This window comes from Bos grunniens, chromosome 21 (assembly GCF_055505025.1).
Source record: "Bos grunniens cultivar Pamir isolate PY7600 chromosome 21, Bosgru_T2T1.0, whole genome shotgun sequence".
Taxonomy (NCBI): Eukaryota; Metazoa; Chordata; class Mammalia; order Artiodactyla; family Bovidae; genus Bos; species Bos grunniens.
Window position 1 is genome coordinate 47451862 of NC_141185.1, and position 15543 is coordinate 47467404.

The 15543-nt window shown below is 55.0% G+C and overlaps 1 protein-coding gene across 1 annotated transcript in view; it reads left to right on the forward strand.

Annotated features, from left to right (window-relative positions):
* Window positions 1-9781, forward strand: part of AP3B2 (adaptor related protein complex 3 subunit beta 2) — a 36836-nt gene extending 27055 nt beyond the window's left edge. Inside the window, exons 15-26 of the mRNA XM_086364356.1 lie at window positions 1031-1217; window positions 2468-2586; window positions 3182-3290; window positions 3660-3783; window positions 4122-4305; window positions 4449-4509; window positions 4832-4938; window positions 5127-5355; window positions 5788-5872; window positions 6077-6174; window positions 9132-9270; window positions 9373-9781. Of these exons, the coding sequence (XP_086220482.1) occupies window positions 1031-1217; window positions 2468-2586; window positions 3182-3290; window positions 3660-3783; window positions 4122-4305; window positions 4449-4509; window positions 4832-4938; window positions 5127-5355; window positions 5788-5872; window positions 6077-6174; window positions 9132-9270; window positions 9373-9523 (1593 nt within the window). The 3' untranslated portion in view covers window positions 9524-9781. The remainder of the gene's footprint in view (window positions 1-1030; window positions 1218-2467; window positions 2587-3181; window positions 3291-3659; window positions 3784-4121; window positions 4306-4448; window positions 4510-4831; window positions 4939-5126; window positions 5356-5787; window positions 5873-6076; window positions 6175-9131; window positions 9271-9372) is intronic.
* Window positions 9782-15543: the final 5762 nt, after the last annotated feature.

Here is a 15543-nt window from a genome sequence, read left to right on the forward strand (position 1 = left end):
CTTTCATGCATTGAAGAAGGAAATGGCAACCCACTCCAGTGTTCTTGCCTGGAGAATCCCAGGGACGGGGGAGCCTGGTGGGCTGCCGTCTATGGGGTTGCACAGAGTCAGACACGACTGAAGCAACTTAGCAGCAGCAGCAGCAGCAGGGGATTATGGCCTCTGAAACCCCTGGGCTGCCCAGATTCTAGTCTGTGGGTCCATGGGGTATGCGGACAGCCCCTGCCAAGGGGATTCCTCTGTGTCCCCCTTTGTCTTTTTGTCGTCTGGTTTCCCCTGGGTGATGGAGTCTAGGAATGGTGAGGTCTTGAAACCTGTTCCAGACCTCAGGGTGGAGAGGTTGGCTTAGTCTGGACTAGTGAGTTAGGAGTGGGCCAAAGGCAGTGGGGACCACAAACCTGAGGAAGAATGGCCTCCCCAGGGCTAAGAGGGAGGGTTCCAAAAGGGCAGCCTCTTGTCCTGTCCAAGGCAGTTGTCAATGTCGGGGTCAGGGGTCAGGGCTGGGGAGGTGAGGGAAAATGTAGGTCTGACACAACGGAGGAAAGTGAAAGTGTTTGTCTTCAGTCATGTCTGACCCTTGGCAATCCCATGGACTGTAGCCCACCAGGCTCCTCTGTCCATGGAATTCTCCAGGCAAGAATACTGGAGTGGTAGCCATTCCCTTCTCCAGGGGATCGTCCCAACCCAGGGATCGAACCTGGTTCTCCTGCATTGCAGGCAGATTCTTTACCATCTGAGCCACCAGGGAAGCCCTGACACAGTGACACAATGGTGGGGTTGGAGGGAAAGTTGGGTGGAGGCAGCAGTGCTTGGAGCTGTTGGCTTAAAGAATCTGGTTCTGGGACTTCCCTGGCAGTGCAGTGGTTAAGACTCGGTGCTTCCACTGCTGGGGGCACAGGTTCGATCCATGGTTAGGGAATTAAGATCCTGCATGTTACAGGACATGGCCAAAAAAAAAAAAGAATCTGGTTGGACACCTCCTGTGTCCCCACCCTCTGTGATGGCTGCTGACTCACCTCTCGTGTCCCAGACCAAGCTGCTGACCCAGTACGTGCTGAGCCTAGCCAAGTATGACCAGAACTACGATATCCGTGACCGAGCACGCTTCACCCGGCAGCTCATTGTCCCTTCGGAGCAGGGCGGGGCTCTCAGCCGCCATGCCAAGAAGCTCTTCCTGGCACCCAAACCAGCTCCAGTCTTGGAGTCGTCCTTCAAAGGTGGGAGCTGAAATCAAAAGGAGCCTTCCTGGGGGAAGGGGAGAATTGGCCAGCACCCCAGGCCTGGCTCTTCCCCCTGAGGTCTCAGTCTCGGCCAGGCACCAGCCTTTGGTGGGCAGGATTCCTTTGCCCCTGTGGCTGGACCAGTCCTGTGGCGCCCCAGGCTTGCTCCTTCACCCGCTCACCACCACCACTAGCATCATCTCACTTGGTCTCTGCCCTCCCAGGCAGGATGGGCCGCTGGCTCCTCAGCTCTCAGACTCCTCTTTCCATCCACCTCCCTGAGCAGGCATATCTAGGAAGGCAGGAAGTAGAACTGCATACAAAGGAGGGGTGTATGTTGGTAAGGGTCCTGAGAAAGCGGTTTCCAGCATTGGCTGGGCTGTCATTGCAGATCAGCCCAGTTCCCAGGCCCTCAGCCCTGCCTCATCTCTCAGGTGGGTCTCCCGTGACAAGGGCTCTGACAGCGAGGGGGTGAGGGACCCAGCTGGCTCTCTGGACCCAGGAATCTCCTCAGGAGGGAGCTTCCTTCACCAAGCTCGGTTCTCCTACGTATCTTCTTGTTCTGCTTTGTCTCTGCCCTGGACCCCTGGAGTAAGGAGATTCAGAGCCATGGGGCAGATGGGAAAAGCCCCAGGGAGGAAGTGGGCGGTGCTTTTCATCCCCACTACAGGTCTCTGTGCTGCCGTCCTCTGGCTTTGATCCCATCCCACTCCTGCGCAGACGGCTCAGCTCTCCCCACGCAGGCCAGAGCCTGACCAGACACAGCTCTTTGCCCTTGGTCTCAGCCTGGCCAGTCTCTTAGAGGCGATACCCTTGTTGCAAGCGGGCCTCCCTCCTGAGCCTGGCACTGCGGCCATATAGCCCTCATCCCACCCGCACCATGCCCTGGGAGAAGCCACGCCTGCATTTCTACTCCTCCCTCCCCGCCCCATCTCAGCAGGCAGACCCCGGCAGACAGGCCTGCAGCAGCTCTGGGCCCAGTGCCCTCCCATCTCCTCTGAGCTCCCAGTTTCCCCCAACCCTCCCTGGCCCCTCAGCCCTGCTCTTGTCGGTCATACAACCTTCTTCCCAGCCTGTGGACCTGCCGATGTGGTCAGGGCTGAAGAGCCCTTAGGGGACACGACCATCCCTTCTTCCGTCTAGCTAGGATGTTCCCACCAGAATCATCACCCGGCCCCACCCAGGAAACAACCCCCAGGGCATTTCCTTACTGCCACTCCTGGCTTGACCTCTCACCCTGTCCTCAGACCGGGACCACTTCCAGCTGGGCTCCCTGTCCCACCTGCTCAATGCCAAGGCCACGGGCTACCAGGAGCTGCCAGACTGGCCAGAGGAAGCCCCAGACCCATCTGTGCGCAACGTGGAGGTCAGCAGGAGTGGGGTGGGCAGGGGTGTGCAGAGAGAGGTGGACAGCAGGGAGCCCCGGGGGTGTGCCCGGCCCTCCTGACACCCTCCCCACGTGCAGGAAGAAGACCTCTCCCTTACGGAGACCCACGTGGGCCTGTTGGGCGAGTACACAGAGGTCCCCGCCCTGTGTGCCGTGCGGCCTGCCCTGTGTGCAGTGCTCCCCCAGCCTCTGCTGCCCCCTCTCCCCTGTGTGCTGTCCGCCGTGCCTGCCCCAAGCTCTGTCCCTTCCTTGTTGGCAGCCAGGCTCTGTGAGCACCACCCCCACCCTCCAGGGATAGTGCCCCTGCCTGCCCCCCATTACTCCCTCTCAGGGCCAGGGCCAGGGCCAAGTGAAGGATAAGAGGGGCTTTCCTGGTGCCTCAGATGGTGGAGTCCGCCTGCAACGCAGGAGACCCGGATTTGATTCCTGGGTCAGGAAGGTCTCTTGAAGAAGGAAATTGCAACCCACTCCAGTATTGCCTGGAGAATCCCATGGACAGAGGAGCCTGGCAGGCTACAGTCCATGGGGTCTCGAATAGACACGACTGAAGCGACTAACAACTCCTCATCTCTAGGTACCTGAATGGACCAAGTGCTCCAATAGGGAGAAGAGGAAGGAGAAGGAGAAACCCTTCTACTCAGACTCGGAGGGAGAATCGGGCCCCACAGAGTCTGCAGACAGCGGTGAGGAGATGGGCAGGGCTGGGGCCTGTGCATGCGTCTTGTGGCTACCTGTCTGGTGCAAGCGTGTGCTGTTGTGTTACATGGTCATGGGTCCAAGGGAACGTGCACCAGTATGTGTGTTTATGCACCGGAGGGACTGACTGCATGTCCCAGACACGTGTGTGCTTGTGTAGGCCTCTATCCACACGGGTCCATCTGTGTCCCAGCTGGTCTGGTTGGCGTCTGGCTGGGAGCAGTTCAGGGTGTGGGCGGAGGCGGGTAGGGGGAAGAGGTGAGTTTGCTGCATCAGTGCAGAGTCTGAACCTGAGCGCCCAGGGCTCCCCAGGAGGCCAGCCCAGAAGAGGGAAGCCTGAGACTGTCCCTCCACAGACCCCGAGTCCGAGAGTGAATCGGAAAGTAAGAGCAGCAGTGAAAGCGGCTCCGGGGAGTCCAGCAGCGAGTCTGACAACGAAGACCAGGAAGAGGACGAGGAGAAAGGGAGGACCAGTGAGAGGTGAAGTGACTGGGGGGTTTCAGGGTCTCCTTTGGGAAAGAAGGGCCAACACTCAGCCTTAGTCAGTCTCCTAAGAGCCCCCAAGCCACCTCCTGGGCTGCTGGGGCCTGCAGTCCTTCAGGGCTGCTCACGTGAGGGCTGCAGCCTGGGGAAGCACTCGGGGAAAGGGCCTGAGCTGGCGCCGGCTGGTCTGAACCTCTCACTGCAGCCCAGGTGTGGTGTCCTGTGGTCCGGGCTCCCCACCCTCACCCCAGTTTTCAAGCTTTCCCTGCTCTTCTGTGAGGCAAGAAGGGGCCATCCAGGCTGGACCCAAGCCCCATTTGCCCCCTCTCTTCCAGTGAACAGAGTGAGGAGGAAGGTAAGAAGAAGAAAATGAAGAAGAGGAAGAAGGTGCCAGAAGGGCAAGAAGGCGGCTTGTCCTCGGATGAGGGCAGCGATTCCAGCAGCAGTTCCTCAGAGTCTGAGATGACATCAGAGACCGAGGAGGAGCAGGTGGAACCTGCCTCCTGGAGGAAAAAAACAGTGAGAGCCTTGGGGTAGAAAGGGGGTTGGCTCATGGCCCAGGGCCCCCTCCACCCTCTGGGCCAGGCCCAGATGTCTCCTCACAACCCAGAACGGGCCAGGGTACTCCCCTTCCACATTCACACCCAATTTTTCTCTTCCAGCCTCCCAGTAGCAAAAGTGCCCCTGCAGCCAAGGAGGTCTCCCTGCTTGACCTAGAGGACTGTGAGTTTGGGTAGAAGTCAGGGGGAAGGAGGTCTGGGGAGGATGATGTAGGAAGGTCCATGGCACCCTGGGCTAGGTTCCCTGGGGCTTCAGGGTAATGGGAGCAGACTGAATATATTTGAGCCTGAGAGGGCAGTGGGTCAACCTCCCCAGGTACAGGGTTGAAGTCAAGGGTGGACATCTGTCTGGAGGCACCAGTTGCCACATCTCGCTGTCCATGGTGCTGAACTGTCTGCGCCCTGAGCCCTAGGCTCCATGGCCCTATCCAAGCCAATTCCACTTTGCCTCTCCTTTATCATCACATTCCTTGTATGCCCCACAGTCACCCCGGCCAGCGTCCAGCCTGTGTCCCCGCCTACAGTCATGTCCACTAGCCTGGCTGCTGACCTGGAGGGTCTGACACTCACAGACTCCCCGCTGGTGCCCTCGGTGAGTGGGCTAGGCAGAAATACATCTCTGTGGTGTGTCCTACGGTATGGGTTTGTGCGAAGGGGGTGTGATGGAGTGGTAACTCTGAGTCCCCATTTCCGTGAGCACAGGCGGGGACGAGGCTGGGGCTGGCCCTTTTCTGGTGGATCATTTCCATCCTTCCCACCCCCCTACCCGATCCCCACCAGCTGCTGAGTCCCGTGTCAGGAGCTGGGAGACAGGAGCTGCTGCACCGTGTGGCTGGCGAGGGGCTGGCTGTGGACTACACCTTCAGCCGCCAGCCTTTCTCTGGGGACCCGCACATGGTGTCTGTGCACATCCACTTCTCCAACAGCTCAGACACCCCCATCAAGGCCCTGCACTTGGGCACCCCCAAACTGCCTCCCGGCATCAGCATCCAGGAGTTCCCTGAAATCGGTGCGGAAGGGCCGTGCGCGGAGTGGTTGAGGAAGCTCCGGGGCGGGGACGGGGGTGGGGAGGTCCACGGGTCTGCCTGTGGCTGCTGACAGTCCACTCTGTGCCCAGCTAGGCTCTGGGAGTACAGAGATGGCATCTGCCACAATCCACGCCCCGGTGGACAAGACAGACTAGGAAACGAGCAAGTCCATATCAGGACAGGAGGAGCTTGAGGCTTGACTGATTCAGCGCTGACTTCAGTGGGGTGAGGGCAGGTGGGGGTGGGTGTCTAGATTTTAGGAAGAAACCAGGAAGAGTCTCCAGCAGCCCAGAAAGCCAGGTTCCATAGAAGGCGGTCAGCTGAGGCAGTGGAGGGGAGAAGGAGTGTGGGTTCCAGACCCATCAGGTGATGGGGTCTCCATCTCCCCCTGCTCCTGCCTCCCACTGCTGCAGAGTCCCTGGCACCTGGAGAGTCTGCCACTGTTGTCATGGGCATTAATTTCTGTGACTCAACCCAGGCGGCCAACTTCCAGCTATGGTATGTGTCCAGCTTGTGAAGGAGCGGGAGCGTGGCTGGGAAGAGGAGGGGTCAAAATAAACGGACTGGAGGTGGTGTTAGGTGGGGAGGCATCATGATCTGGACAGTGTCCCAGGACCTCGGGCCTTACCTCCAGACACAGTGCGTGGTAAGGGGAGAGAAGCCGGCCTGACTCCCTCTCTCTGTCTCCTCCGGCCTTCCTAGCACCCAAACCCGACAGTTCTATGTCTCCATTCAGCCACCCGTTGGGGAGCTGATGGCCCCCGTGTTCCTGAGTGAGAATGAGTTCAAGAAGGAACAGGGTGAGTGCTCCCTGGGGGTGGGTGGGACGGGTGCTCAGGACCCTCCTCTGGGGCTTATTCAGCTCCACCGTACAGACATGCTGTGGGAGCCTCAGCTGCTGCACACAGAGGGAGGCCTCGCCCCTTATGACTCCAGCAAAGGCTTCCCAGACCCTCGGACACTTCAGTGAGACCTTGGAGAGAGTTGAGACGCAACCAGGCAGAAGATTCTAGGCCAGGATTCCAGCTTGGGGAAGCATTATGAGTAGGTGTTAATGAAAATTTACAGGAAGCAAGCAGGGGTGCAATTTGCCTTGGGGCCTAGGGATCCTTAGCACTGGGAGGTAGGGAAAACAAAGCTGAAAATATGTTCGGTCTAGTTTCTGGAAACTTTGAATGCTGTGCTAAAAGATTTCCATCCTAAAATTTCAGAGCTGAAAGGGGTCACAGAGGTTATTTGGTATCAACTCCATTAATAGAGGGGTAAGGAGTACAAATTTCATTTTTCTAGCAGTAGAGGAATTATTGAAGTTTTTTGAGCAAAAGTGAAAGTGAAGTCGCTCAGTCGTGTCTAACTCTTTGAGACCGTGGACTGTAGCCCACCAAGCTCCTCCATCCATGGGATTCTCCAGGCAAGGAGTGGGTTGCCATTTCCTTCTCCAAAGATGGGGCAAAGTTCAGTCTTGGGCTTCAGAAAGCGAAATCTGGCAACATTTACAGTTAGGACTGGAATTGAGAGAATGTGCAGCAGGAAAAAGAGGCAGAACAGTAAAAGTGGAAGGAATCATGGGGCTTCGTGAGCCTGGATTTAAGTTCTGAACCTGCTGCTTGCTTGGTATGTGACCTTGGACTAAATCCTGTGACGAGTTATAAGGCTGTTGACGTGGATTTGATGAGAGATGGTGAGAACCAGGATTAGAGCCACAGCAAAAAGAATGAAAGGCTGAGGTAGGGGAGAGGGACTCCATGGGCATTTGCCGAATGAAAGAGGAGACAGAGACGTGGAAGCTGTCTCTAGAATATCTGGCTTAGAGAGCAGGGAGAATGGTGGTGCTATTCACCTCGACCAGGGGTTGGCTAACTTTTTCTGTAATGGGCGGTAAAGTAAATGTTTTATTTATATTAAACATTTTAATATTTATTTATTTGGCTGTGCTGGGTCTTAGTTGTAACATGCAGGGTTTTTAGTTGCGGCATGTGAACTCTTGATTGTGGCATATGGGATCTGGTTCCCTGACCAGGGATTGAACCTAGGCCCCCTGCATTGGGAGGGCGAAGTCTTAGCCACTGGACCACCAGGGAAGTCCCAGAAAACATTTTAGGCTTTCTGGGTCATGTGGTCTCTGCTGCAATTTGCCTTTGTAACCCAGGAACAGCCATGGATAATATATACATGAATGAGTGTGGCTGTATTCCAATAAAACTATATCTATGGACACAGACTTGAATTTCATGTACTTTACATGTGTCATGAAATATCTAGCCTTGATTTTTTTCCCCCCAATGCTTAAAAAATATTTAAAAAAAACAAAAACCACATTGTGGACCATGCAGGTGGTATGTTGTATTTGGCCTTCAGGCTCTAATTTGCCAAACCCCTAATCTAGAAGAAATAAGGATGGATCAGGCAAGGGAGAGGGGAAGATCTTGGATAGTTTTGGATGAGCTGCTTTTTGAAATATACGTGGGAAATTCAGGAGGAGGTGTTTCATACACAACTGAAAAATGTGAGTCTGTGCCCAGGAAACACTCCTAGGCTGGAGTCAGGAGCAGAGAGGTGATAACTGAAGCTGTGACTATAAGTGAGATCACCCTGAGGGAGAGATGAATGGGGAGATAAGGAGGCCATAGACCTTTCTTGAGGAAAACTTGTATCCTTCAGGAGAAAAAGGAAGGGAGGGGAAAGAGAAGGAGCAGGGTGTAGGCAGGAGGAGGGATGAGGAGGTAGAAATGTGTCTTGGATAGTCTGCAGGCCAAGATGACCAGAGACCTTCAGGTCCAGCATACAGGAAACTGGTGCCAGCATCAGAGAGAGCGGGTCATCGCCAAAGGGGAGAGCGAGGCCAACTGCAGTGGGTTTCTAGAGAGCGGGGCTTGAGGAAGTGAGTTCTCTTTGGAGGCCCCTGGAGGTCAACAGTGAAGGAGAAACAGTATTGGCATCATGGCATGTCTAGCTTCTAGGGAGGACTTAGGAATGAGGAGACTTGATGAGGAGAAACTAAAAGTACAGGACAAGAAAATGTCACTAGATAGGAATGGAGGGGATGAAAGAAACAGGAAGGGTGTGTCTGTTCTCCAAAGGAGAACAATGAAGGGAGTAGCAGAGGGAGGAGAGAGGCTGAGGAGAAGGTGGGCAGGGCAGACGGAGGAGCTCGTGTGGCTGGGGAGAGCACAGGAGTGCAGAGATGCCAGCCCTGTGGAGTGAGGGTTTCCAGGGATGCTCTGAAGGCCTGGGGACGTCATGAGCCTGGGCCATGGTTGGAGCTGTTGTCTTGTGTGAAATCAGGGGTCCACCCATGAGGGCTGCTTGTGACTCCTGGACTCGGGCCTGTCTGGTGAGGACCCACAGCAGCTACCAGTGACCTATCTGCAACGAGTCAGCCTCCAGGAGCTGGGGGAGAGTTGAACTTGGGTTGGAGGGCCAACCAGGAAAGACCAAAAGATGTGGGGGCCAGACGGAGGAAACCTCTGAGAACTGACTGGCCTCCAAAACCACTGGCCACTCCCAAGTGGCTGGTAGCCCAGATGTCTGACAGTAGGGAAGCACCAAGTCGGTCTCTGGTCTGCAGTATGGACAGACCCCGGGGTGGGGCGGGGAGAGGCTGACAGTCTCCCTAGGGGAGGACACGGCCCAAGAGGGAAGTAGCCCCTCCCCAAGACTGGTGAGGGAGCCCTGCGTAGACCCTGGTGAGAATGCTCAGTGCAGGCCCAGGGGCACCCACCATGGCCTTCACCCTCACCATGACCTCTGCCCCCAGCAAAGCTGACGGGCATGAACGAGATCACAGAGAAGCTCACGCTGCCAGACACCTGTCGGAGTGACCACGTTGTGGTGCAGAAAGTGACGGCCACAGCCAACCTGGGTCGTGTCCCTTGTGGGACATCTGACGAGTACAGGTACTGACTGCCAGCAAGGGGGACGAGATGGGCTCTTGGGCCTGATTGGAAGGAGGGGCCCCGGGCCCCAGTGTTGAGCCCATTCCTCCACCCTTACGCCAGGTTTGCAGGGAGGACGCTGACCAGTGGGAGCCTGGTCCTGCTGACTCTGGACGCCCGGCCTACTGGAGCTGCCCAGCTGACGGTCAACAGCGAGAAGATGGTGATCGGCACCATGCTGGTGAAGGACGTGGTGCAGGCCCTGACCCAGTGATACCAAGGGCTGTGACCTGTGTGACCCCTTCTTGTCCCTCCCTCGTGATGTGTAGGCTACTAGCCTCTCTCTCTCTCTCTCCTCATTCCATATAGCATCCAGCGGAGTCCTCTCTCTCTCTCTGGTCATTACCAGGCTCCCTTCTGGTCCCCCTCCCCAAGGGTTCCTTAGTGATCTGTGCAGAGGGATTCCATTCAGCCCTCCCAGCTTGGTGTAGCTATTTATGTGGCAAAAGCTCAATAAAATATCTTCTCCCTAGAGGCTGGCTCACCTTCCCTTTCTTCTGGGTTCTACCTAAGGGGGTGGACTGGGGGGCTAGCTCCCAAGATTGACAGTGTTTGACCCTTGTGAATGACCGCTACTGGCCTTCTAGGTTGAAGCCCCAAGATGACTGTCTTCAAGTCTCCACGCATCTCTATGGAAGAGACACCTGATCAGGATGGAGAGGCCAAGCTGGAAGAACTCCTTGGTCCTCTACAAGCCTCAGCAAAGATTCCTCTTCAACATCTGACTGTCCCTTTTGGTTCCCCTCATGGGCCCTGGAGAAGGAGAACTCATAATCTGGAGAATTCCCAAACATAGGTGCAAGGTTCAAAGTATGTCAACTGCATCTTGATGGGCCTAAAGCCCCCAGTTTGCTGGGGAGATGACTCAAGGGGCGTCTTGGAGAGGGAAGAACAGGAGATGCAGAACAGTGCTTCATCAGATGGCCTGGGGGTCTTGTTAACGTGCAGATTCATATCTGTGGGTCTGGAGTGGGGCCTGAGAGTCTGCATTTCTAACGAGATCCCAGCAACCATGGCTGCTGCTCCACACACACACTAGAGGAATAAGGTATAGAGCCTCCACCCTGGGACAAGCCTTCCGGGGGTGGCCGTGGGGGTCAGGGCCTTTTCCTGGTGAGGAAAGAGCCTGAGCAGGCAATGGTTCCTAAATGGATAAAAGGGGATCCATAAGCATGTGTTCTGCCAAAAACAAATAGAAAGCTTGTAATCCAATAAGTTTAGGAATCACAGATTGAAACCCAGTAAGGTAATTTCCCACAGGCCTTCTCAGTGCCTTTACTACGCTAATGTGCATTGGGACTCCATTTGCTCTTGACCTCGGAATGCATTTGTCCCAGGACCCTTTGATGGACTGTGTTACAGGAAAAACACTCCGGTGACAGTTGGAGATGTAGGACCTCAGCCCTGATCCTCCATAACCAAGACTTCAGTCCTTTGACCACCCCATCCCCCAGCCCTGTCAGGGAAGAGGCCCTGAGCAGGTCTGTTTAGGGACAGACAGGGTGGAGCCAGTGTGGCCCTCTTCTCAGGGAAGGAGAACAAAGGCGGTGTCAGGGGACAGCCCTGCCCTTGCCTCCGGGGACTTGCCAGGCTCTGTGGCACCAGAGGGCAGCTGGGGCTGCTACCTGTGTGAGAGCCTTGGGGCCCCAGAGTCCCCCTGAGATCACTGTTTTTATCACTGCAGGTTCTGAGAGGGGACTGATCCACCATTCAGGGGTCACTCAAATGGTGGACTGGTTCTTGCTGTGTCTCTAAATCAGCACTGCCTGCAACAGGAGAAAGAACGTGAGGGCAATTTTCTAAAAAATCAGAACAAGGACCATCCGAGAATTCCTTACCAACCTGGACTTTGCAGTGCAGGCCCCCAAGTGGGTTCTGTAGGAACCAGAAGCACAGAAGGCATGTCCTCTGCCATCCCCCACGGAGCCCACAGCCCAGGTTCCCAGAACTTTGTGGAAAGGGAACCTGGGTCTCCAGCCCCTAAGTGAGAGTGCAGAGCCCAGGAACCTCAGTCACAGCCCTGTGCTGGTTCCCCTGGAGCAAATCCCAGGCTGTGCGGTTAGCAGCAGCAACCATTCCTGAGAAGATGGTTCTCGAGCGTGAGACAGCCTCGGGAGAGGTAGGAGAGCTGGGCATGAGCAGGGAGAGTCTGGGTCTGCAGCTGGTGAGGAGGAGGAGCCTTGCTGGGAAAGCTGGCACTGAGGAAGCAGGCAGAAGCAGCAATCTTCAACCTTTCAAGGAAAGCAAAAGGGCCCCATTCTGTTTTAGGGGATGGTCTGCAGTGATTAAATGTCGGTCAGAGGGGAAGGGTTTTGGGCCACCCCGCCCTCAGCCCAACCTGTGTCTTCTAAAACCCCTAGATCAACAGCCAAACCTCCTATGGCCCTGCCACGTCAGCATCCCTGAGTGAGTGTCGGCAGGGATGAGCCTCCCTGGTGGACACAGATCAGACATGCAGGACCTGGAAGGGGCTCCCTTCTCCCCAGAATATTCTTCTTTCCAATCTCTGTCATATCCTGGATCATGTCACTGATTCAAGTCTGCCACTGTGGCCACAGGCTTCCTCTATCTCATGTATCCCGTGACAGCGCTGAGGGGCAGCCAGAGAGCTGGGCCCAGGACTAGGGGGTTCACATGGGGCCCAGGATGACAGAGAAACCTAGGAAGGGCTCTGTTGGTGCTCAGGGAGGACTGGGGTGGGGGCAGAAATGGACAGAAGCCCAGGGATTGGCACTGAGGCAGAAGGTGCCCCTGGTGAGGGTTGGGTAGAGCATTAGTGAGGACCAGAAAGTCTGAGTGTGGTCTGAGCCAGAACACAGGCCTTGACAGGACAATGAACTCCATGAGGGGTTGAGAATGGGAACCCAGTCCAGGATCGCTTCAAAGCAGTGTCCTGGCAAATGGGTACAAGGAATGGGTGCGGTTTCTGGCCAGGCGGCTATAGCTGGCTAGCCACGATGTCTGGGGGACAGATTCATCTAGGGACCCTAAGGAAGTATCTGCAACAAGGATCCCAGAGTGAGGGGGGCGGTGCTAGTTTTGCCCAGGTCTGAACTTACCCCGCCCCAGCCCCTAAGCTAATTCAGCACCTTTTCCTGGGCATCTTGAGAGTCACCTCTTTGGCAGAGTCTTCAGATCAAAGGGAGGGGATGTTAGGTCTGTAACTCACTGTGCCCAGGATTTCCCCTGGCTTTACTGGGCAAAGGAGACTTCTGACCCACCCCCCGCCCCCAAGGCCTGGCTCCTGGATAGCCAGGGTCCTCACTACTAGTTTCTTTTTTAAAATACTTATTTGGCTGAGTCAGCTCTTAGTTGCGGCATATGGGATCTTCCGTTGCCACATGCAGGCTCACTAGATGCCACTTGGCTTCTCTGGTTGTGGCGCATGCAGGGGTTTAGTTGCTCTGTGGCATATGGAGTGTTGGTTCCCCAGCCAGGAATCAAACCTGTGTCCCCTGCATTGCAAGGCAGATTCTTTACCACTGGACCACCAGGGAAGTCCCCCTCACCATCAGTTTCTTCTCCGCCTCCCCAGCCACATTCAGGGCCCTCTCTGTCACTCCCATTTCTACTGTGGCTACACATGAAGCAGGGTGGGGGTGGGGAAAGGCCCGCCTCAGGTATCTTCTTCCTTGTCAAGCATCTGAGCAGCCAGCAAGTGCTCGGCACTGTGGTGGCAAAGAGGCTGTGGGCTGATAACCACCCAGGACTGGGGTGTGAACCATGGAGGGACTGCTCATCCCAGTAGATCCTGTCTCATGCCACCAGCCTGCAACTGGCTGCAGAGCCTGCTGGACTGGGAGAGCCCCAGCTCAGGGGTGGGCCAGGAGAGCTGCTGAGGGAGGGTATGCACAGACCAGCATCCTCAAGGAGATGAGCTGGTCTTCCTTCTTCCACAGCCTGGTCAGTGTTATCTCCCAGGGCCAAGAGAAGGATGGTGAGCCAGTGCCTGGAAGGGTGGGGCTCAGGACAGAGGTTTGAAATGTGCACCTTCCTGGATCTTCTACCTGATGGTGCTGGCTTGAACCTGTTTTCTTCTACCCTATTGTCTCCCCTCTCCCCTCATCCCACTAACCTGTCTACCAAGAAAGAGCACTTGGGGCCTGCATTGTTAATCCTGACCACTGGGAACCCCACCCTGATGGCCCCATGACTACCAAGGATGCTTGGGCGTCTCTGGGCCTCGGCATGGTGTGGAGGAAGGTGAGCGATGCTGGGGGTTACTTACCTGAATGGCACCTTCACCCTGAATATCACTTCTTATCTGCTGCCAGGGACTCTAACTTTAGTCCCTTTTCAGATCTGCCCGTGAGTCCACCTGAGTGGTACTTCCCAGTGGTACCTGAAGAATAAAGGTTGCTAACAGCTCAGCAAAATGCTTCTGTCTGGGATCTTCCCAGACACGTGTCCCTGTCTTTGGGACTAGGTAAAAAAAAACAAAAAACAACTTTATTCGTAGACCGAATAACCCATGTAATTAGTATTCAGATCAAGAAACAGATAGCAGCGTTGATATTTTGGTCAGAGATCAATCACAGAGCTCTGAAACGATTCTACCCCGGTCTGCAAATGGCAGTGGGATCCCAGAAGGCCAGCACAGACTTGTGTCCGGTAATGCCAACATGGTACCATATGGGGCTCTCTGGGGTCCCTGTGGCAGGGGATGAGGTGTGTGGAAATAAGTGGGGGTTGTCTTGTTTTGGCTGAGGGAGAATGTGAGGAAACAGTTCTAAGGAGGAACTCGTGGGCAAGGTGGCCTTGATGGAGGTCTTGATTTGCACCTGCAGAGGGCAGGCAGGGAGACGATGAGGCATGGTCCTTCTCACTTGGACCAAGGCCAGACGGAGACCCCGTGCTCCGGGAAACCCCTCAACCTCAGTCTCCTCAGCTATAAAATGAGGGGGAGGGCCCCTCAGGTTCCTGTCTCTCCTTTCGTTGAGACCCTAGGCATCCCCTTACCCCTTTACAAGCATCTCATGACAACCAGCACTCTCCTCCCACTGTGACCAATGAGTGAGCCAACCTCTGGTGATCTCTGCTTCCTGGCATTTGCCGCCTGGAGTAATCCCCTCCTGCATCTCATCACGGTTGGCGTGTGTAAACAACAGAATACTGTAGAAGCCAGAGTCTGTTATTTTGGAGATGAGCTTATGACACTCCCCTCACCTCCATCTTAGCAGCCCCCTGGAGCAGTCCCTGTAAGGAGGAACCAAGTGAATCTGGGGTGGGTGGAGTTGGGAGACAGATCCAGCTCCAGGCAAAGCTTCAAATGACTGCAGTTCTGGCTGAGAGCTTGACTGCAACCTCAGGAGACAGCCTGAGCCAGAAACACCCAGATAAGTCCGTCCTGGATTCCTGACTCTCAGAAATTGTGTGAAAATGAATATTTGTTGTTCTAACCAGCCTCACTTCTGGATAACTTAACAGCGTACATGAATACAATCCAGCCCTTGACCCAGGTCCTAGGGTTTTGGAAACGTCCTCAGAGCAAGCCTGGGCTCCCAGCTCTGGCCTTTGGAGCAAACTTCTGCCACATTCAGTGTCAGTGGTGTGCTGGAGCCGGCTTGGGAGCATCCGCTGGTATCACACTGGCAGGTTGAAATCAGCCACTATCCAGGTGGGGATAGTGGTAAAGAACCCGCTTGCCAATGCAGGAGACATAATGAGACACAGGTTCAATTCCTGGGTTGGGAAGATACTCTAGAGAAGGGTGTGACAGCCCACCGCAGTATTCTGGCCTAGAGAATCCTTTGGACAGAGGAGCCTGGCAGGCTACAGTTCATGGTGGTTGCAAAGAGTCAGACATGACTGAAGCTTCTTAGCTGCACGCATGGTCTTTATGCCACAGAAATTGGTGAATACTGCAAGTCACTCCCCTCCCTGTGGCCAACTGTCAACACTTACCAGCACACCTCTGCCCTGAACTGTCCCCATCCCTGTATCTCCTTAAACAATTATATTTCAAGTTTAAAAAGTAAAATAACCACCTGTGTCTGCTTACCCAGTTTAAGAACTAAAGCACTCATCAATTCAGCAGATACCCACTGGATTCCTCGTCTCAAGAGCCCTTCCCTCCCCACCTGGAATAAATCAGTGTTCTAAATGTTATTATGTTTATCAAGGCCATGCATTTTGGGGTACTTTTACTACATACAGATGTATTCCTAAACAATATATTGTACTTTGTGACTGTAATATACTGCCTGTTTAGCAATTTTATATAAACGGCATCGT